The sequence below is a fragment of the Anas acuta genome, chromosome 3 (genome assembly GCF_963932015.1).
Source record: "Anas acuta chromosome 3, bAnaAcu1.1, whole genome shotgun sequence".
NCBI classification, from domain to species: domain Eukaryota; kingdom Metazoa; phylum Chordata; class Aves; order Anseriformes; family Anatidae; genus Anas; species Anas acuta.
This window is the reverse complement of record NC_088981.1, coordinates 111,267,751-111,291,006: the sequence shown is the minus strand read 5'-3', so window position 1 is coordinate 111,291,006 and position 23,256 is coordinate 111,267,751. Positions and strand designations below refer to the sequence as shown.

The 23,256-nt window shown below is 42.4% G+C and overlaps 1 protein-coding gene across 3 annotated transcripts in view; it reads right to left on the bottom strand.

Moving 5' to 3' along the window:
* Positions 1-23,256, bottom strand: part of EVA1A (eva-1 homolog A, regulator of programmed cell death) — a 201,072-nt gene that overhangs the window by 123,420 nt on the left and 54,396 nt on the right. For 2 of the 3 annotated variants that reach the window (XM_068678774.1, XM_068678773.1), the window contains exons 2-3: positions 21,702-21,916; positions 10,801-10,924 (exon numbers count right to left, since the gene is read on the bottom strand). In XM_068678774.1, the coding sequence (XP_068534875.1) occupies positions 10,801-10,924; positions 21,702-21,916 (339 nt within the window). Of the gene's footprint in view, positions 1-10,800; positions 10,925-21,701; positions 21,917-23,256 lie in introns of those variants that run through there. The other variant, XM_068678775.1, reaches the window with a different exon arrangement.

Here is a 23,256-nt window from a genome sequence, read left to right as displayed (position 1 = left end):
TGGGGTCCGCTTTTCCTCTTCCTGCCTCCTGATTAATGACCAAAGGGGATTGCATTATTTTGTCAGTACCTTTTCTGTTGCTTTTTAGCAGCCACCACAGATTATAATTCATGAGTGACCTCCCTGTCTTCAGGATATCCAACTATTCCGCCAACACTAGTCCTATTTTCCTTTAACTGATCAATGAATGTGTTTAATTTTAAGCAGTGGCTAGCATTGGTCTATGAATAGGGACAGGACAGCAGGGACAGCTCCCTTTCTCACACAGCCACTCCCCCCACAAGAACAGTGTTAAGAGCAGGTACATCTCCCGTGCAGTGTCACTCTTCCTACCCACATCTCTACCTGCACCTATCAGTGCTTGTACCACTGTCAGCTAAAGCAAGTTGCCTAGGGCCATGTGTAGTCAAGTTTTTAATGTCTCCAGGGACTGAGACTACACAATCCGCTTGGGCAACCAGTTCCAGTGATCTTGTTGACCATGTGAAAGACAAGTATAGCTAGTATCTGTTAATATCTCTTCTGAGAGAATTAAAGAGATAAGTCTCCAAGAAAAGAAACATGACAGATGTCTCTAAGCAGCATCCATGAACAAGAGTGCCTGTGCAACCAGACTGCCTGTGAACTGTTCAGCTTGCAGATACCCATTCAGTACCCTTCATCATAAGATGTGAATCTCATTTCTACTTGTATATATTCCTGTTTTCCCCCATAATCAGCAAATTTCCATAATCTGTGGTACATCTTCTGTAAGAAAGAGAATTCTTTGAGTGCATGTAGATCTAAGTCCATCCTCCCAAAATTAAAATAGATAAGCACATCTCAGAGCAGGCAAAGGTGTCTTGGGCAGCTTCCGTTGACTCCCATACTCTGTGAAGAAGGCATTTGGACTAAAAGGGTATCTGCCCGTTGGTGCTTCCCTTCACACTTTTCCCCTCTCTCTTATTACGGGGTTCTTATATTTATTTACTGTTCATTTCATGTAAGCATTTGTTTCCTGAGCCTTTCTTACTCTTTAAAGATATAAGCAGATTCTGGCCTCTAAGTCCCCAAATGTAAATAGGTCAACATGGATCAGAAAATCCTAACAGCTGCAACTGCCTATTGTTTGGAGCACGGCACATAGCTCTGGCTCCTTGCTTTTAGTTTTTGTTTTTTAGTTTCCCTTCATTCATGAGAGATGCACCTCATATCCTGGGTTTCAGGACTTCCCCTGCATCTGTGTCAACCTGCTACTAATAAGAACTTTTCATTCATGTCAGGATTTGAAGAAATCCATATCAACCAAGTCAGTATTTCCTTAGGCAGGTTTGGATGGAGAAGATCTTTCCAAGACAGTTAAGATTTCTGTAGTCCTCAGGTACAGACTCTCCTCTGACTCCCCCACAAACATTTAAGCTGTAGATGATCCGGTCATTCCCTCATTTCAACATTCACAGTCTTTGTTATTTGGACCCTTTAATTTGGAGCATAAATACGTGAGAATATCACAAACTGATACATTTTCAAATAAGTATCTTTTAACGTCATTTAAGTTTGAAATTCCCTTTGAGAAACTTGTTTTGAAGATGCTCTAATTTAACTTTTAAAAACTGAAGTTTGCTACCCTTAATGGCATAGAGCACACCACTTACTTCTGCAGAAGCTAATCTGAAACTCAGAAAGGTGCAGCGTGGATGACAGTCCAGAGCTATACCAAATAGGCAGTTTGCCAACTTCAGAAATATCCTGAAAACTCAAAACTGCTAAGTTCTGGAGGTCTGAAACTGTTTCGACAAGTAAGAAGATTGTTCTTTGTAAACGACCTTGTCAGATTCCTTTAAAATTACAAGCCTGATGCACCCATCCAATTTGCAGTGTTTAAGAGGAGCCTTTCCCCACTGTCACTTTCATTAGTCTGAAGTAGTTGTCTTTTTGTATTCTGCTCCACAAAGTCTGGCAGTGTTGCAAATTAACTGCTACATTTCATTTCCAAAGTCGAGTTCTGATGCACCTAGCTGCACTTTCCTGCTGGACAGAAGTGTATGGTTATCTAAAGAAGAATAGAGCATTACTGAAGTATATACACTAGGCTGCGAGATGAGAGTTAAACAAAACCCTTGGGAGCCAGGGATGAATTTAATTCTCGTCCCACTTCTCCCACTAATGAATTTGGGCTAATTCTCTGAAGTAAGCATTCAGTCAAATGACTTTTCTTCTGTCTGACCCTCTGTCCTGCCATTTATTAGTCTCCATTCCAATGACTTGAGAACCTGCTGGCTAAACTTCAGCAAAATGTGCCAGAAGAAACTGAGGTGACAAAGGCAGTTTAAGGCCCTATATGTTTTATAAAAACTGGTAGCCAGATACAGAGGAGAGCCTAATTAGTGCCAAAGCTGCTGGTTATTGCTGCACTGTCCCACCAACCAACCTGCATGGATGTAATACTCAGCTTGGTTATGTATGTCTGTAATACCCATGGCTATAGATCTGGAGAGCTACACCATAGGAGGTAAAATAGAAAGCATTGTGAAAACTATTGCTACTGCAATGAAAAGATGGAAGGGATGCACCAAGGAAAAAAATTACTTGAATATGTAAATAAAAAGACTTCATTAGTTCAACTGCTTGCGGCACTTTTGTTCATCTTTTCCAGTGATGGTGTAAATATTACTATTAAAATAGCTGGAAGGGAGAATTTAGTCTTTTATATCATAAAAAGTCTTCTCCAAATGTCAAAATAATGGTGCTAATAATTCTAACATGGGAACATTAAAAGGATAACTGATTCATACTTTTGCATAAAATCCATGGGGTTGCCTAGAGCATAAAACAAAGGAAAATGAGGCCTACTAGATTAAAAGCTGGTCTGCTGGTTTCCTAAATAATTAAACACACAGCATTCCTTCAATGGCTTTGTCTAAGAAGGAAAAATGTAGCTGGAAGAAATGCACAGTTACCAAATCTCCCAAATTCCTGTAAGTCTCAATGCCACAGGTATCTTAGCTCTTGGATATCCCAGCTCTTGAAGACATGATTAGGTGACAACCTCTGGTGCTACTTAAGTAGTCAGAAAAGCAAAAGTAACCGTGAAGAGCTTGATGTGCCAGTAGTATGATAAAAAGTTGAAAATATCAGTAAATTCCTGTTTTAAAAATGTATCATAAATCTGAAAAACAAATGTGGGACTGATATGGAAAAAATATTCACAATATTGGAAAGAATTCATTACCATGTGTCTATCCCAGTACTTTTCAGATTTACTTTTCCCTGTATTTTTTTCCATTTTTTACTTGAGTAGAGCAACTGATTTATATTTTCTGTCTTGAATAACTCCATATACAGGACTCCCTGCAGAAGGCCTGCATGAATTTACCTCTCTGTTCTGCTTCTTGCTTTGTGAGACCTAAACACATGGTTTAAACTGTGGCTTCAATATAACAGATCCAGACTTTCATAAAAGTAAATGTTTGCAGCATTTCAGTTGGATTTATTAAGCATATTGTTACTGGGATATGCTTTCCTTGTCCCGTGTGCCAGAAAACTCACCAGAAAATCTTGAAATCTACCATCCAAAGCTTGACAACTTCTATTACAATTGGACCGTGCTGAGACTTGGATTTAGGGCTTTCATTCTCAAAAACCTGGGCCCTGGTTTCCCCATGTTTAAACTCCCCAAGGGCCCAGCCTTGCTTTTCTGGGGAGAAGGCTCCCAGATCACTTTGTTTCACACAACGTCACATCTGAAGCACTGTCCACATCGCAGCCTTCATCCTCTGCCCAGGAAGGTATCGCTGGTACTAAGAATGCCCAAGGATGGGCTGCATCTCCTGAAACCTGTTGTGCCTCAGGGCGAAGGCTACCAAGTCCTTTTGGCAATGCCATCTACTCACCCATCTCTGCAAAGAAAAATTACAGAGTATCCTTTTCTTGTCCTTCACTGAAAATCCACAGCTTAAAAGGGTTTAAAGGGTTTTCATTTTTCTTTCTTTTTTTTTTTTCTTTTTTCCACCTCCAACCTCTCAGAAAACTTCAATGCCAATGAACAAAAGACATCTGTAAAAGTCACAGCCTATGATGTATACAGTTCAGGCAGAATGGAACGGGGGAGCCATGAGAACGTATTTTTCAGTGGTCCACATCTGGATACTGGAGGCCTGACCCAGCAAACTTTATATCCACATCCTGCTCATCACCACCTCTCTGTTCTCCTTTTTATCAGGCCTGACTGAGGAGTTTGAAGGAGAACTGGGATCTTTTTTTTTTTTTTTAATTATTTTTTTAACCCTCCCAGGTCAACAGCGGTTTCCTTCTCTTTCCTCTACTCACACACGTTGGGGGCAGCAACTGACAATAATCTCAGCACTCACTGACAATGAAATCACACGGTCCTCTTAATCCTGCGCCTGACAGTCAAAGGATTGCTGTGCTACAGAGACAGGGCTATTGGACAGCCACTGAAAATCTCTGTGCATCAACGGCTTAAAACAATAGTAATCGTTAGCATTAACATTTCTCTGACCCAGATCACTGATGGATCTGTCCTCTGTTATTTATAGCATTCCTTTATTTACACCTTTTCATCACTACGGAGTTTGCTGCCTAAGTTTTATTGCCCTTATAAATTTACCCTCCCTGCACCACCTTAACAGTTTTGAACTAATACAAATAAGCGAGAGCAAGCTGATGAATGCAGGAGGTAAAAGACCTATTTTACTGCCTCAGTGGCTGGGCCAGAAGGATGTGCCATTTCAACAGCCCACACTCCGCCGTGCTGCTTTAGAAAGCCTGGCCCACCAAAAAGCCAGGCAGTGAACAATACAGTGAACTTCTCCTGCCACCAATAAAGCTGTCTTATGAAGGAGATTAATGCTTTTCTGAAAGGGTTGATAACTACTGAATTACCAATCTACGCCAGCACTAAAATCAATCACCAGTGTTAAAGGGACCAAGGATATATTCAGGTCCCTCTTTGCTCTCATCTGCAATTTCTACAAAGACTCTGTCTTTCCATGGCATGCTGTTCTTGCTCACAGCATTTGCAAATTCTGCTCAGAGAGTGAAAGCTTTAAGGATGTGTAACAAGACCAGGCAGTCACCAAATTTATCAGAAAAGATAATCCTCAGCCCAGAAAAGTCAGTGGCAAAGCTCGCACTGGTCAGTATTGTAGGAACAGATCACACAGAAATTAAAAGGCACACAAGATGCATTCACTGCAGTCTTCCTTCCATAACGTCCTTCCCAAACTTTTCAGTTAATCCATTTGAAAGGTGAGAGCAGACCCAACCATTTCCCCAGGACATAAAAGGCAGCTTCAACTTCACCTGCAACTGGGAATCACCACCATGGAGGACAGCTCTTTGCAGATATTTAACAGCACATCCTTGCCAAAATGCAGCCACTTCTGGGACATAGTACAGCAACTGCATCACCATCTGATAGGCTGCAAATTTGAAGACAACATTTATTTTTATCAGAATTTTTATCAGAAGATCTAGTTAGAATTAATTCCTAATCGATTTCAAAATTCAATTGCCTTCTAATTAGAATTGACTCGTGCTGTTAAAAAAAAAAAAATAGAGTTATCTGAGTAAGATTTTGGCAAGAACATCAGGATGGGCATTCCCAGTTTGAAAAAGTCATTGCAGTTCACAAGAATTAACTGGACTTCTTAAATTAGAATTAAATCTATGGTTGAGAGAATAAATGCCTGCTCTGTTATAAACGTTTGCCCAGGTCAATTTTCAGCACAAAAGTTTCCCCATAAATCAAAGCTACAGGTCCTGAACTAGAACAAAATGACCTCCCCCCAAGCCCTTTCCTCCTCCTACCCCATAAAAACTTTTGGCACTTTACCCTTTGCCAACAAATGCAGGCTTCCCAGATGCATTTCTCAGATCCTTGTGCCTTTCACAAATATGTTCTTGTATTGTTACAGAGGGATTTGAGCTGCAATTGGAGACCGGGTCACAATCTAGGCTTTCTGAAACTTCAAAAGGTTTTAAGCTTGTATTTGTGAATAGAAGGGAGAACAGCAAAGCTTGGATTTACACTTTGCTACATGATGATGAACACAGGGAAGCCTCACACACATTGGCCTCCCATTATCACACCCAGCTACTCCAGCAGGCATTTTAAAATTAAATAAAAACAATAATAATTAAAAATAAATGAATAAATGGATGGAGGGTCTGTCTACCAGAGTCCTTGAAGTCATATGCTAAAATAGTAACCGCCTGATAGGAAAGAGGGAAATGTCACTAGAGTGTCACAGGAGGCTGCAGCTCAGGCCATTCAGAGCTGAGAAGGGGACAGTGCATCAAGGATAGTGTGGCAGTGGCATCTCATGGGTGCAAAGGAGACCAGGAAAAGGTAACATGAGGGGAACTCAGAGGAAAAGTCACAAAAGCAGCGTTGAAGCCCTCTCTTCTCTCAGTAGCATTGTCAGTGAATGTCCACCCAAACAGATCTCATCCTAAATAATCCTTTAGCAGAGACAAGTATGCATTTATTTCATTTTGTCCAGGAGCACTGACACTTTTGAAATAGAAGGCCAAAAAGAAACAACCACAAAAGCCACCATGGACAAACAGATGCTCTGCAGGGACAGTTCGATCTCTGCTCCTACAACATCCGGAGCAGCAACCAACCTGGTAAAAAGCTGCAATTGGCATTGCTGAGGCACAGTAAGGTGACAGTATTTCTTTAGCATGATTTGGGCAGCCCCAATGATTCTCTTCCCAGCCAGGATCAGACCTTGCAGCCCCTCTGGAAAGTCAGGCACACAGCAAATATTTCCTAGCTTACAATAACACATGATCTGTCTCTGAAGTAGGGGGATGAACAAGCACTGAATTGTTTAAATAATATTGGTGAATCCGGATTTCAGTTAGAGGGAATTCATGTTAGACCAATTAAATAGTATGTCAATTCCCTCTAATTATATGTTCCTGCAGCCTGCCCGGTAATTATACTTAATGGGTCTAAATCAAATCAGCATGTTACCTGAGAAATAATTGGATTTGTGTGCAATTTTTTAATGATCCTGAAAGGTACCCTGGAGAATGAAATCCTCTGTGTGCTCAGGGCCTGATCCTAGGCTTTGGTCATAGATCTCAGGCTGCCTCAGCCCTGATAAATTAAATGTGCCAGCTCTCTGGCACTAAGGCCAACTGGCATAGAAGAGCCTGCAGCCATTCTCACAAATTTTGTTAGCCTCTAAAACAAGGTGGTCACATCCAAACTTTGAATTGGAAACTATTCCTGGCCAGCGCTAAAGCCCAGATTGGGCCTGGGAGTTGGGTTGGCCTGCTTGGCCTGGCCCTCAACAGAGGTTTAATAACATGAGTGATAGAAATCCTGTGCCCACAGCAGCTCTCTGGCACTCTTTGAGGATCTGTCAACACTAGCAAAGCACAGCTTCAGGTTTCACTGCCGGCAGTAACATCTCCCAGCCTCGTCCTGCAGGGACTCCTTGGGAGGGCTCTGATGGGCCTGTAGGTACCGGGATGATTTACAAAGGAACCTCCAAGATCAGAGGCACAAGTCATAGATGTGCTCTGCTGAGACCTGTACTGTACTTATGAGCATCTTCCCAAAAGGCTGGTGCATATTCGAAACTAAAGCCCACATGCAGTGGGAAAAGAAACAAAAAGCTAGGCCCCTATATACTTTGTTGAACCTTGACCCCCAAGCCACGTAGAAGCAAAAAATGTCTCATTTACCCCAAGCTGACAGGGGATTGCATTGATCATTTCTGATCTTGTTAACAGTCCTGTACCTTAGAGTTAAAAGTATACACACAGTGTGTATTTATTTACAAGCAGAGAGAATACACAGGACTGCCAAACTTCTGCCATTTAAAAGCAGTCCCAGGCACATATCTGAGTCCTGTACATGCAGATGAGCGCTCCCTAGACCCCAGCTCCAGCCATTGGATCACAAGGGACCAGGATTAACTCAACACTTCCCAAAATACACAAGCTATTGAATTTCTTACTGTTTCTGGTTAAGCAAGCACCGCTTAAATTTTCCACCCTTTGGAAAGCAGTCTCCACCATTTGGAAAATGTGTGGCTTTCCATTTCAGCATGATATACTGTTCTTCATCTCCTTGAAATTCTGCCCATGAGGAACCAAAATAGCACCTTGCCTTGTGAATGAACCCCATACAGCCAGTGAGCATTGAAACCATTAAATTTCAAATGCAATGTAACATCAGAGGCATAACTGCAGTGACAGTGGCTGGAGGGGATAACTGCACCATCTAGTTATTCTTCAGCAAAGGTACAAGTAAAGGCCACTAACTTCAATTTTGCTTTCTTTCAAGAAAGCCTTTCTTTTTAGGTAACTGAATCTATTCAGGGGCCTTTTGAGGCTCCAGAATGAATCTGAAACTGGGAGGGCTTGGGCGTCCTTTATTTATATTAAACATGTCCTGTCCAAACTCTGGAGGCCTCTTCCCAAAGTGTCTTTCATACCTGTATATGGGAAAACTCACATTCCTTCTACCTAGGTGGGCATTTTGCCATGGTTCATTAGCATGGTCACATCGGGCTCCCTCAATAGGCAAAGAAAACAGACAGATATATTTAGAGGACAATTCAGACCTTAAGTGGCTTCTTATTAGAGCACTTCACTCATGTATACTGTTAAGAATGACAAATACAGGAAAAGAGGCATAGTCCAAAAAATTTCACACATCTTTTGATAAAATAATGGATCAAAGCATGTGGCAGGCAGGGAGCTCCTGAAAATGACCCTCAGGTAGTCTTCAGTTACAGTTATGGGTGCTCAGACTTTCTGGAGCAACGCATCATGGGACCACAGCTTTGGGGATCGATTCTTAAGCATGAAGACCTACCACTGAATTTATTTATAGCTCATAAACAATACTCAAGTACTCTATACTCAAAAGAGACAACCAAAATCTCTCTGTGTTTTTCATTCTGTGGACCCATCCTTACCAGTCTTCTCATTAACATTCTCCTGGCAGAAGGGTGGAAAGACATGATTATCAGACTCAAGCAAGCATTAGGCTCTTTTTCTGAGACTTAAAATTAAAGCACTGAATCATCAAGGAAAGGTTGAATGTGTCCTGGTATCTCTGTGCAAGGCTAATCCTCACATATTTCAAACCTTGTTATTAATCCAGTGGGTTCTGATTAAAAGTTTGCTCAGTGAATAACAGTTTCTGTCAGGTTACCCTGTTTTACCCTACAAGATTGGAGCTGTCTGAAAAAAATAATGTCTTGGGGAAATGTTTTCAAGCAACTTCCCCTGCTCTCTTTCAGGAAAATCACTTACCCAGCGCACACAAACTCTTTCTTTTCTAGCATAGCTGTAATTAGCAAAGAATGCCAAGCCATAAATATTTATGCACAGATGGGATCCTGAAGTGCCTTCAGAAGTTCAGCACGGGCCTCAATAGTCAGATTTCTCAAGTGAGCTTTGATACAAAACCTCCAGGTTTATGAGGACTTGTCAGAACACCCTGCTAATCGCTCCTGCTTCACAGAGATGCGCTTCTCAACTAACAAGGGATGTTCCAATCACTCACGAAAACCCCACAGTAAGTGCAGGTGCTTCATTACCTACTTTTCATTTGAATTCCTCACAGATCCTGCCAGATCCCTTCATTTCATTCGCACAGGTCTCTACGTGCTGGGGCAAAAAGTCTCTGCAGCTCAGTTTTTGGACGTTTTTGCTGTTGTTTCAAAGCCTTTCAGAAATCAGATATGTTTTTCTTCCCTGTGCAAACTTTTTTTTATATATTTTTTCCCCAAAAAAATAATTTGCTGATGTGATGCTGGAACCACATTATTTATGTCATCAAAAGGGCTTGGGCTGAAATGTCTGGACTAATAATTGTGTCAGGGTCTATTCTCTGTATGAAATCAGTTTTCACCAATAGACCCGATCTGTCTCCAAACTAATGTGCCTGCTTCCAAATTGCTCAAGGAATCATGCTGAATCCCCCAGCAGAGCCAGGAATTGGCCAAGAAACTGTTGGTTGTCCCAATCCGAAACCACACTCCTCCACAGCATGCACAATTGCACTCCCAGTACCCAGACACTGGCCCCATTTAATTTAAACACAGCTAATGAGATCCCACAAAATACAGGTTAATGTCACCCAGCCTGATCTGGAAGCAATTAAAAGCTGGATTGTGGCATGGTGTGGGCAGGTGAGTTTCTCATTGCTCAGCTCTCTTAACTGTCTGCCTCAAGCACCTGAATCCAAAATCTTCAACCACCAAGGCTGCCACTACAGGCAGAGAGGGGACGAGTCCCAGTGGGACAGGAGGGACATCCCAGATCACAGAATGGTTTGGGTTGGAGGGAACCTTAAAGCCCATCCAGTTCCAGCCCCCTGCCATGGGCAGGGATACCTCCCACCAGCCCAGGCTGCCCAAATCCCATCCAACTTGGCCTTGAACACTTCCAGGGAAGGGGCACCCACAGCTTCTCTGGGCAGCCTGTTCCTATGCCTGGAACCGGATAGGAGCTGAAGCAGCCCCCTCACTGCCGACAGCATTGCAGGGCAGCATGAGCTAAGCCTTCGCAAAGGCTTCCACTGGCACCTGCAAAAACAATCTGCACCACAGGCTGCCAGCAGGATGGGAAGAGATGGAGCAGCAGCATAAGAGCAGTGCAGCAAGTGAGGGGGAGAGGGGAAATGCGCTGCACCCAGGGGTTATGTTACACTGAAAATAAAGGTGGAAGGGAACAAAAAGTCCCAGAAGGTCTCTCTGGCAAGGATGAAGCACAAAATTGTTTTGGTCTTGCCAGAGCAAACAGATTTGATGGAGAGATACTCACTTGGCCTGCACTTGTACCACACGAGGAGGTATTTGCCGGTTCCAGGGCACGGATCTGCGCCAAACAGCCGGCTATTGACAAGGAACTGGCAGCTCCGTCTGTCCTGGCACTCGTCCAGCATCTTCTGCAGCAGGGGATGCACACAGATGCGCACAAGAGACAGAAAAACGAAAGCACTTCAGTATCTCCCAAAAGGATCGTCAAATGCAGACAAGCCGGAGAAGGGCATGGCAATCCCTGCCTCCTTAACTGGCTCCAGCAATAATTGTATTACCCAGCTTAACGTGACGGGTACTAAAGGAACCAAGCAATAAAAGAGAGAAGTAAAGCTTGCACTATTTTAATGACTGTCATTTCTTTTTCTTTAATGCATGCAAAAGGAGCCGGTCACAGAGATTTTGAAACATTCGCATGCAATTTAATTGTAGTATAAGGCAATACCAGCAGCATGTCCCAGGAAAAGCCTGACAATTAAAAACAGAGGCCCAAGCTCTACCCACACCGTTCTGCTTTAGATTCCTCTAGAGAATCACAGTTTCAACCACAGGTTTCAAAGGAGCTCTCTTCTTGGTTATATGAAAGTTCTGGCAATAGCTGGTATTCCAATAATTAGTCGTTGTGGTGGGAATGCTGTTACATAGCCAACTGAGTCGGTTTTTAATAAGGCTCGCTCCTCTTCCCCATGCCTTTTGCTTTCCTTTTAGCTCAACTCAGCAAGGGTCTGTGAGTCGGAGGGTCCTCCCACCACCGGTATTTTGGGCCCTGGTCCTGTTTTTTCACACTGCTTTTCCTCTGGCTCTCACTTCCCACTTGCCCATTCATAACACTCATAAAAACTCTGTCTCAGAATCCACAGGGGCAAGACATTCTGTCTCCTGCTAGAAAATAGCTTCATTAAGAAAGATTAATGATTTTTTTAACCCTATGATCCTCCAGAGCAGAAGTGTGGGGAGGGAATATTGTTAAGTGGGGCAGTAATTAAGTTTTAAATTCAGCTGGATGACTTAGGTATACTCCTGTAGAGCCCCTACAGCGCTAAAATTACCATAATGTTTGCCTGACACACATGAACCTGTCAGAGCATTTTGAGACCACAGAGCGAGGTAATCCAGCAGCCTCACTAAGTCCCTGCAATACAGAGCAGTGAATTCCAGTCCCAAAACAATTAATTCTTCACTTGCAAGGAGTTGCTGGAAAATCCTCCCTCAGAAACTCCCTCAGAAACCTCCCTATTTCACTTTCTTGTACCCACCGCAGTATTTGGACTTTCCCACAATCTCATCCCTGTGCCATTTACATAAATGCCATCGCATGCCACCCAAATTTCTATCTTCCTCGGTGACTCTCTATCCATTTTTGAGTTCTCCCTGGACATAATGTATATTATCTTTAGCATTATAACTCTGAATGTCACCCTCTGAACAACAGCTGCTCTGGTTTCAAGTGCAATTTTAAATTGCCCTATTCCACAGTTCCTTGCAACTTCCTAAAGCTTTCACCTTTGAGACTGACACATGCAAGAATTTGTGCCTGGCTCAGGTCTGACCTTTATTTTAAAGTTGAAACCAAGATGATTCAGGCCTTTTCTAGAGAGCAGAGAACATGTGCTGTTGTTTTCCACTCACAAATTTAATAAAATGCAAGCATCTCATTCCAAAATACAGGGCTTAGAATGGAAAGGCTGAAAAGTGAACAGTGTAGGAGATGCCTGGGAGCATTAGCCGTAGCTTGACCACCATGTTCGAATGCATAAAACCAGCATATTCCTTCCTCTAGGCTCATAGGGTTGACTGCTCACTCAGCATATGAAATTTAATTTAATGCAAAAGCCAATGAGTTGCAAAAGAATTCAAATAAGACCTCTACACACCTCTTTTTATGTCACAAGGCAAGGAACAATTGGAGCAACTCTCGAGTGCTTCATGTAGGGTGAGAAATCCTCTCCAAATCACTGGGGACCCGGAAGGATTTGTTCGTACCACACAGCCACGACCACATTTACACCTAAGCACTGCTATGAATATGTAGCAAAGAGAAGGAAGGAATACCCTGAATGTTTTCTTTCCCACAGAGAAGTGTTCTCTCCTTAAAGGCAGCAAACTCAGGTTTTTGGTCAGCAAACCTCTTCATGCTGTGTGGCTGGGATTTTCAAAATACTTCAACATTATGTAGTAGGTGTCACTAAAACCGGTGGGAAAACCACCCCGGATTTCAGCAGAGACTGAGGTCAACAAGAAGCCTCTTTGCAAATTTTGTCTCCAATGCCTAAGCAGCATTTGTTCCTCTTTAATCAGAAAGAGAGAGAGAAGGAGGAAGGGAAGGGAAGGGAAGGGAAGGGAAGGGAAGGGAAGGGAAGGGAAGGGAAGGGAAGGGAAGGGAAGGGAAGGGAAGGGAAGGGAAGGGAAGGGAAGGGAAGGAAGGGAAGGGAAGGGAAGGGAAGGGAAGGGAAGGGAAGGGAAGGGAAGGGAAGGGAAGGGAAGGGAAGGGAAGGGAAGGGAAGGGAAGGGAAGGGAAGGGAAGGGAAGGGAAGGGAAGGGAAGGGAAGGGAAGGGAAGGGAAGGGAAGGGAAGGGAAGGGAAGGGAAGGGAAGGGAAGGGAAGGGAAGGGAAGGGAAGGGAAGGGAAGGGAAGGGAAGGATCAAAAAACAAGTTACACCAGCCCTAACATTAACCTAAAAACTGGTGTATACAATTTTCACCTATCCTGGCATACACAGAAAACTTCTTCCCCATTGCTTTTGTCAGTCTTCTTAAACACCGTGCAACACTGTGACCCTGCAGAACATGTGTGACAAGATGAGACTCACACTAGCTTACAAACCAAGACTTTTAGCTTTCTGGTCCTACTCGCAGAATCACACTTCCAGGCAAGATCAGAGCTTTGGCAGATACCAGATGTTGTTTCTGAATTATTTGCAGCTGATCAGCCAGGCTGACACCAGGAAGGCTGTGGGTTTTCTTGGTAGTGAATGTCCTGAGCTCACATGGGTGTGATGAATGGCTGGAAAAATGTAGGCAATTTATCCTTTTCTCACTGTCAGTTGTAAAGATGGGAAAACACAACCACAAAAACTACTAAATAAAAAGAGGTCCATGAGCAAACTGATCTTGCATAGAAGAAGTTATAGACACACAAAATTGTCCCTAACTGGTGTATACAATCATCTGTTTGGGTCAATGTCATCTGGTAGACACCCGAGTAACACAAAATAAAGTCACATTGGATATTATGTTATAAAAATCACTCCAACGGGAGAAGGTGGAGGAGGAATTCCTGTCTGGCATGAGAGAGGAGGGAAGACACATTAATTGCATTGTGCCATTTTATAATTACATTTCAGTGGTAAATCAAGCCTGAGGGCTGACAGCCAGTGCTCAGGAGGGAAGCTGTGGCTGTTTAAACCCATTCCATCCTATGGCTCATGACTGAGCTAAGAATCTGCAAGATTTAGAGGAGATAAGAGAGAAAGAAATGTGAATTCAAGTAAAACAAACACTAATCTAACCCCTGTGATTTATGCCCTGGATTAATCTCACTGCAGTGACCCGGGTCTTAAAGCAAGGGCAGCCTCAAGCTCAAAACCACGTCTTCCTAGTGGGCATTGCAGATGAAACACATTTCTCATGCTCATACTGTTGTGCTCATTACCTAAGTAATTTCTTGTGCTTATTAGATAACAACCCTTTAAATCTGGGACTGGATGGGAACTCTGCAACAAGGCTGTCCTCAGCCATTCCCAAGGGTGCATTCATTTTTATTCTGTCTCTTCAAATCACTCAAGAAGTGCTTCCCCTACACACTTAAAATAAACCACAACTGAGCTTAACACCCAAGGCAATTAAGCTTATCTCAGTTCTTAGTGCCTTGTAGTAGTTCATAGATTTAACACGCATAGGGTGAAACTTTGGACCCATAGCAGCCAACAGTGAAACTCAATGGGAGCTGGGATTTTGCCAGAGGGCTGCTCTCTGTACAGCCTCCATCATCAAAGGAACATAAGGATGACTTCAGGGCATGTCAGTCAGGCATGAAATTACACAGAGGAACCCTACTAAATGATTGCCCAAATTGTATGTTGCTGAGCAGAGTAATTCAGGGAGCAAGCTGCATGAGTGGATCAGAGCTGTGTTCAGTCAAATGAAGATGGGCAGAGATTTGTGTGAAGAATACCACACAAGGAGATACCAGTAATCATATATATATGATTAAGCATTTATAGGTCACATTTAGTGCAGGTATTACTATTATGGTGGAGCTAGACCAACACTTATGTTGGTGCGTCTCTGTGAGTTTTGCAAAAAGAAGAAGTAAATACAACAAATAAAGTAGCATTAGTTCTCCCTACAAAGCCACACAGCATGATGTGTTTGTGATTGCTTTATATCTCATTTTATTTGAATTTTGATACAGTTCTATATAACCCTGCATGTTGATATTACCTTAAAACATACTACAAACTTAGCACTTTTAAGTTGCAAACTTATTTACAGGGCCTTCTAATTATCTGCAGATTGCACATTCATCTCTATTCGTGTGTGTGAATTATTGAAGTCCAGAGAGCAAGAGGATTTTTGAAGGATCAGGAACAGGGAAGAAAGAGTACGTGAGGAAGTGAAATTCATGATGCACGGGTTATATACCTATGGTTTTATCAAGCAATTTCCCAGCCTGCTCTACCGGAAAGTAATTCAGTAATTCAAATTACCACGTTCAATCTCTGGACCAAATGAAGAAGAGAACAAAGGCCCTGAATCTTGATCTATGGGTGGTTTTAGTGCTCTGCTAGCTCTCTCTTATCACTCTCCCATGGACCTTGCAGCACTTACATGGGAGTCAGCAGAAGGGAACTATGCCCACACATTTGGTGACTTACTCTAACACACCAGACTGTGAAATAAAGCTGAAAATTGGGCACACATTCTGTAACACCAGCTCTGCTATGGCAGTAGTAAACACCAACAAGGGCAGTAGGACAGGCAGCAGTGGGATTGGGATGGCAAAAGGCAACCTCAAGATTCACCAGATTTCCTCTGGTAGAGCTTTGAATGAGCCCAGAGATAGCAACTCACAAGGAGCAGGACTATGCCTAGCAGATAGAAGGACCTGATAAAAGCTGCATTACAAATATCACCTAATTAACCACTACCTACATTTCCTAACAGTGGGAAACTTAATCTGTATGTAGGGTCAACTTCAAAGGGAGAGGAGGCCTAAGCTAAAGGAATCCAAAAGGATGCATAACCAAAAGTCATGGGATTAAAAAAAGTGAAAGCTTAAAACAGAGTGGAGAAAAATCATTGAGAGCAAACTATTACACTGTCAAGCAGGGTCTTAGTAGCAATGATGGAAGCTCCGTGACTTGGAAAGTTTAAATTTAGAGTAAACAAAGCATTAGGAGGCTTACACCCCAGGGAGCAGTCCTGCCTCATCAGGGAGACAGGCTGCATTGGCCACCTCTGCCTCCAGTGCCCCTCCCTCTGCGGCACATAATCACGCTGCTCTGACAAGCTATTTCAGTCAAGCCAAAGATTTCAAAGATACAGCAATTTAGAGATTATCTATGACCTCTGCATCAAGCTTGTCTTCTATTTGCAAATAATTAGCTGGGGGGATGCTTGCCAGACAGTTGTATTTCAGCCAGTGTAAGCTTCATGAATGAAGCTTCACTCATTCTGTGATTTTGAAGAGCAACTTTGGCACCACATTAAGTTCTTCTGGACCCTAAACTCACTGCTCATGAGCCTCTGCAAAACAACCAGCATAATCTGATTTAGAGTTGCCCAAACTGCTCTTCAATTCTGGTATTTCTAAAACTGAAACTTTATTTTTTCAGATTGTCTGTAAGTCCTGGAGATCTTCTAATGTGCAGTATGAGGAGGAACCCTGGGTTTTCTTCCCAGCGGTACTGATGGCCATGTGGTCTGGTGTAAATTATTCTTCTATTCTGTTACATTTCCCCCTCTTTCCCCTTGACCATTGTCATCTTATAGATTCAGAGGCATGGGGAAGGACCCTTTCTCTGAGTCTACGTAGTGCTGCTACAGCAGGACCCTGATTACTGTTAAGGACTCTTAGGGCTGGTACATCCATGGGACTGTACTGTGTCCTGGGGCAGGGCATGACCAGCAACACCATTGTTGCCTTCCAAAAAAGCCAGAGCAGTTAAATCATTTTCCTCCGCTTTGTATTTTAATTTCCCATGCTGTTAAGCCAGAATACTATGGGAAAATAAAACCCTCTTCAGTAACTCACACACCTTCCAGCTCCATCACTTTGTGACCAACAACAGGCCCATGCTTTGAAAATCATGCAGCTACTGGAAAGTTTATCTCATCTTTTCATCACCAAAGAGGTCAGCTCCCCTTTGATTTCTATAACAGAAACGTCCCTATTCTTTAAAAAAGAAGGGGTAAGAAGGGCTTGGGTACTCATGGTTAGCATGCAAGGAATCTGCTCCCTTTTGTAGGGCTGCCTCACAGGCTGCTAGAGTGACAGTGGGAGATGGTGGCAGCAAAGGTGTCGTGTGTCTGGCTTAAAGCACAAAAGGAAATACCACATCAGCAGCACTAGTGATTCTTGTCACCAGCAGCTGGTTGTCCTGGAGAGTGTTGAAAGAGACCCAGGCCACAGGCTGTGCCTAAACTCCCTCCCCAACCCACTTAATCTTTATAACAAGATTCAGGGCTCGGCTCCAGAGCACCTTCTAAGCACAGCCCTCTTGGAGACACAAGTTGCATGGTAAAACATTTCCTGCTGATTCCAGGACATGAAGGCAGTGAAGGCAGAAGCTAACTTTCAATGTCTCTGATAAATATCTGGAAGCTAAAACAACAGAAAAATGCATCTCCAGGGCTTTTTATTTTCCTTCTCAATAAGCTTTGCTCCAGGGCTTTCTCTTTTCCTTCTACATAAGCTTTGGTTGTACTTTTATGATAATTTACCAAAATGAAAATCTTGCAGATAATCTGCTGCAAAGTGTAATCTAGTTTTCTGGTAATAAGCAATAATTTTAAGCCAATCATTAAACATTCTCCCTGAGTTGTGTATTGCTGAAACCCAGGATACATGAATCCAGAAATGAGAAGCTGTGGAAAGCTTTATAAACAAGGCACTCCCAACCTCCTCCTCTTCAGGTGAGCAGCTTCAAATATAGCTTCAAACATACCTGTGCCCTGTGTATGTTTGCAGGCACAAGTTGTGTTTCGGTATCTCACCAAACAGATTCGCTTATCAGTAGACACTTATCAGCAGACGATGCAGAATGCAGAGCAGTAACACTCCTCTTTCTTCTCTGTGCCAACTTTTATGTGTTTGTCTGAATAAACATAACTGCCACTGTATCTGTTTATTAGCTTCCAGATTTATGCAAAAGGCAAGATCTCATAGGATCCCCATAGAATTAATCTATGGGCCAGATGCCCCCACAGAAGCAAAGTGCAAATACGTGTGGTAGTGTGACAGATGAGAAAACCACAGATCTCCAAATCTCCTTGGAATAAAAGCTCTCTCCAGATGTTCCCCAGCTGTGCAGCAATGTAATGTAGCTCCTTCTCTATACTCTCACACACCAAAAAATCAGACATTTCATGGATTAAAAAAGGGCTTGCCCATTTCTACCTGGGTGACATGGGATTACGGAGCAGGAGAAAACTCCACTGTGAAAGCCCAATGCACTGATCTGCCAAAAACCTTCAAGCTCTCTGATTAGGTTGCATGCTCAGACCAATTGCACCTGCACAATTGCTCAAAAGGGATCAAGGCATGTGTGAGTCACAACTCATTGCAATGACACCAACACAAATAGGACCATGCCAATGCAGCTCTTTTTTCAAATCCACCAAGGCAGAGCTTCAGATGTTCCTCTTCTGTGACCCCATCCTGCCCTCCTGGCTGGGATTAGGACACTTTTCTCTTTTGCCTCCCAGCGAGGAATAACTTCAGCAGGACTCTACAGGCAAAGTACAGAAGAGAACATACCAGCCCAGACTGTAGATAACAGCATTAGAGCACAAAATTAGCTCCTAATATTAAAGGGTGTGTAGGAGTTTTCTACACTCCCATCTTTAAATTATCTCAGAGATGCTTCATTAATACAGCAGAAATCTCTCTTTTCTTCCTGCAATATATCTCATGTGACTTGTGCTAATTCTGGGTTCCCCTGTTTAACAGAGTGGAATAGGGTTAGGAGGATGTTTATAAAGCAAATAATGTCTGGCTTTCAACACAACTTTATTTTGTTGTTCTGATCTCTCCATATGTGTGAATTGATCTAAAAGCTAACAGGAGACCAACCACATTAAAACTGAAATCCCAGACTGAATGTCCAAATTCTTTGTGCGTTTGAAAATCTCCCACTGAATCCAACATTATGGTGTTAGAATCACAGAAATGTGCACAGTTTGGGGTCACTGCCTTCATGTCTTTGACACACTCTCCCAAGTGGTCTGCATTTCATTTCAAATAAAAACAAGTGACTAAAGCAAGGGATCCTGGCAGCCAGCCTCCTAAGGCTGAATTAGCAGTGGTTGTCGCAGAGTAATTAACTCTCTTTTCCCTTTTTAACATAGAAAATATGTCTGAACTGGACATTTAGAGGGAAGAGAGCTTCTAAATGAGAATTAAGTGTTATTCACAGGTAGTGCTTGCAGGGAATAGTATTTGTAACTGTCCTTCACAATCCCCCAGGCCAATCTCCAGAGAAGCAATAAATTTATACAGTCATGGGATCGATTAGACATCGTAATTTTATATACTTAATTTGGAAGTGTTTAGTTTAGCTGGCTTTTTAAATTAGTGCCAATCAGAACACACATACAATGGTCCTCTTTATAGCAGCCATATAAGTGAGTTTCAAAACCACAAGAATACATGCAATTTTCTTGTCTACAATTTTCTTGTCTATGTCCAATTTTCCTACATACATGCATTTCCTACCAGCTAGCTGCAGGCAGCTTGCCATTCAGCTTGTGGAGTTTTTGGCTTAACATTCAGAGAGGCATCACCCCCTCCAGGACTAGGAAAGAAGATGAGATCCAGCTCTGGCATTTGGACTCATCCTACCCTGGCCAGACACTGCATACTGAGGTATCAAAGCCGGATTTGGAAGCACCAGAGAGGCACTGTGAATATTTTCCAAAGAGACTCAGGAGGTTGCCAATGGTCCCCTAACAAACTTGTGGCAGAACAGAGAATGTTCTTCTGGCAGGTATGCATCCCCCCCAAATGGGCAAATAGGCATCTCCTGGTCTTAGTCATGTAACAAACTTATCATACAAGAGATCTGTTGCAAGAATGCCTACAGGAAACACAGTTCTCACTCTGATAAATAGGGGGAGCTGTACTTACAAGCACCTTAAGAACCTATGCAAAGTTAATGGGTAACAGCTCTGAGGACATAGGAAGCTATGTAGGTAAAGGTCGCTTAAATCCCTCCTGCATATAAAACTATGGCATGAGAAGCCAAAGATTACATCTTCCTTGTTCTCTAGTTCTTCCATATGTCTTAAGTGGGTCACTCACCCACAAAGGATGAGTCTATACACACAGGTATCATTCATGCTATCAAATTGAATGTTTCAAGCAAATTTATCAGTAAATAAATAAAAGAAAGAAGGGAAGGTTGGCCTCTGCCAAAGTCTTCAGTCCATGTTCTCCCACCTTAAACAACATGACTGCCTCATCTGTTGTATTAAAAGCTTTCGTTATCATATCTGGGAAAACTTCCCACTGATAAGGATGACATCTTCCCATACTACAACTCAGACATTTGATGTGCAGTGGAACTATTAAGAGGGCAGCTGCAAATCAGTCAGCTCAGGGGTTACGTTACAGGCAAACTCCAACCCTGTGCAATTTCTTAAGAATTTACCACCGACATTTGGAAGCCAAAGCACTCATATCTACTTTAAAAAATGCTGTAAACTCTTCTTAAAAAGTCGTGGATGCAAGAGGGAAAAGTGATGTGGGAAACGCTGGCCTTTAGCCAAATTATAAAAGAAATGATTCACTAGCCCTGTAGGTTCACTAATCTAGTTCTGCCGTAAATTTTTATTATGAGTTATTATTGATTCATAGCCATAAACACACAGGGTGCTTAAGAAAAGTTGAGGTCTTTGCCCAAAGATTTTCACAGTCCCAAGTCCTGCACTTGGAAAGAGTTGGGCTTTCTTTTACATCTGGGAGCAGACTCCACTCATCTCAACATCAGCCAGTTTATGTTTCTAATTTTAGTTGCTCTTATTGACAGTTGACTAACACTGGCACCTTCCAAATAATCCTTTGAATTGCTGAAGTCACATATGCTCTTGGGAGGATACATATTGCCAACAACCCCTACACAAATGGACAGAGGTGATTAACTACAGATGCTTGGGAGATTACAAGCTTAAGTGATGTGTGATCACTTATGGTGGCCTAAGAGCCAAATGAGTCAGGAGAAGAAGTAAAGTTAAGGATTCTCACTGGGTTTCAAGTTACTAAAGTAAAAGCCTTTTGAAACAGAATCATTTCTGAACTTAAGAAAAAAAAAATCTAAATATGTTAAAAAAGCTACCCATTGGGCAGGGGAACTATAAAAAATAAATCTTTAAACACAGTCCAAACATAATTTGGTCTTGCAGTGTACTTGTTTTTCAACCTCATTTCTGAACTGTTATTGACTAGGACTGTAGGAAAATTAAGAAATGCATTAGCAACAAAATCTAATTCAGTTCTGTCTAAACTACAAAGATGAATCACCCACCAAGCTCAGTGGGATGTCATTGTTCCCGTGCTGGGTAGCACTGCTCAATGCAGAGCTATGCAGGACCAACAGAGACAGCTGCTGCCTAGCCTGGGAGAAAAAAAAAAAAAAAAAAAAAAAAAAAAAAAAAAAAAGAATGACCCAGTTTATCATGCAATACCTGAAGGGAAGTGCCAACTGAACAGTCAACGTCTTCCTTAATTAAAGTTGCATAGGAGTGGGGATAGCGAGAGGGACACATCTGATGACTTGGTACAATTCGGCCATAAAAAGAAGACTGGATGCTGATGGTGGTTCTGTGAGGACATCTCAGGGAGATGTATTCTCCATCACAGGCATGGTCAGTGTAATTCTTTAGTACTTGTGATATGTAACCTGCAAAAGAACATGACAAAAAACATCATTAGTGACAGTTAATTTTTAGATGATTTACAATAATGCAGTCTAACAAACACACAACTAAACCCATGAGGGATGTAGAATTTATTACTCATCTCACACATGGGAAAAGAAGATAGACAGTGACACAGAGAGAGAAAGAGAGAGGCTGGATGATTTGGCCTTCAGCCATGTTATATATCCTTAGAGGAAGAAATATTCAGATGCTCCAAACTCTTAGCCTGCTCATACTACTTATTTATATTGATACAGATATCAAGTTTACAGGAAATGCAGCTAAGCCAGACTCATCATTTAGACCACATCTAGATACTGCATGTGATTTCTGGTCCCCCAGTACAAGACAGACATCAATAAACTAGAGGGAGTTCAGCCATGGGTCACTGAGATGGTTGGGAGCTGGAGCACTAGCCCTGTAAGAAGAAGCTGGTTCAGCCTCTGAAGAAGGAAAACTAATAGCAACCTGCCAATATCTACAGGGAGGTTAGCAAGGAGATGGAGCCAAACCCTCCACAGGGGCATATGGTGGAAGAACATCAAGAACAAATCAAAACAAGAGTGTTTCAGTCTGGGTATACAGAGCAACTTTTTCACTGTCAGAACAGTCCATCAGTGGAGCAGGTTACCAGAGAGGTTACACAGTCTCCATCCTTAGAGGTTTTCAAGACTTTACTTGATAAAGCTCCGAGCAAATTGGTCTGACCTCTTGGTTGACCCTGCTTTGAGTAGGAAGTTAGACAATCAAAGTCTCTTCCAACCTCGATTTTCCTGTGGTCCTATGACAATGGGCAAGAAAGTCCCAGACCTAGAGCCACTAAGGGGAACATTTGGTGTGAGCACTTACAGTTGGTTGTATGAGGGCCTGTGCCATCACAGCACACCAGTCATACCTCTGATCTCTCTTCATAATATACCGTTTTAATTTTCTGGTTACATCTTCTATTCTAGGCCTTTTGACACAAAACCTTTTCCTTCTCCCCAGCTCTGCAAAAGTCCAATAAAGTTAGAAGAAAAACCTTATGCAGAACCAAATCTCTTCTGTTTGCACAGGATGGCATTATCAACAATAATAAAGTTGTTAATGAAAATAAAACAGGGTGAAAAAGCCTCATTAAAGTTATGATGAGCTAAAAGCTGATTACTGTCAGGTTTCCATGGCAACTGCCAAACAGCTCCTGACTTTGCCACACTCAAGCCTGAGGGGAAATCTCTGTGGTGTTGATATAAAGACATCTGTGCAGGGAACTCTGCAGCATGTCCAAGTGCAGCACCAGCTACAGCCCCCTCAACCCCAAAGGCTTTTTCCTCTCTACACT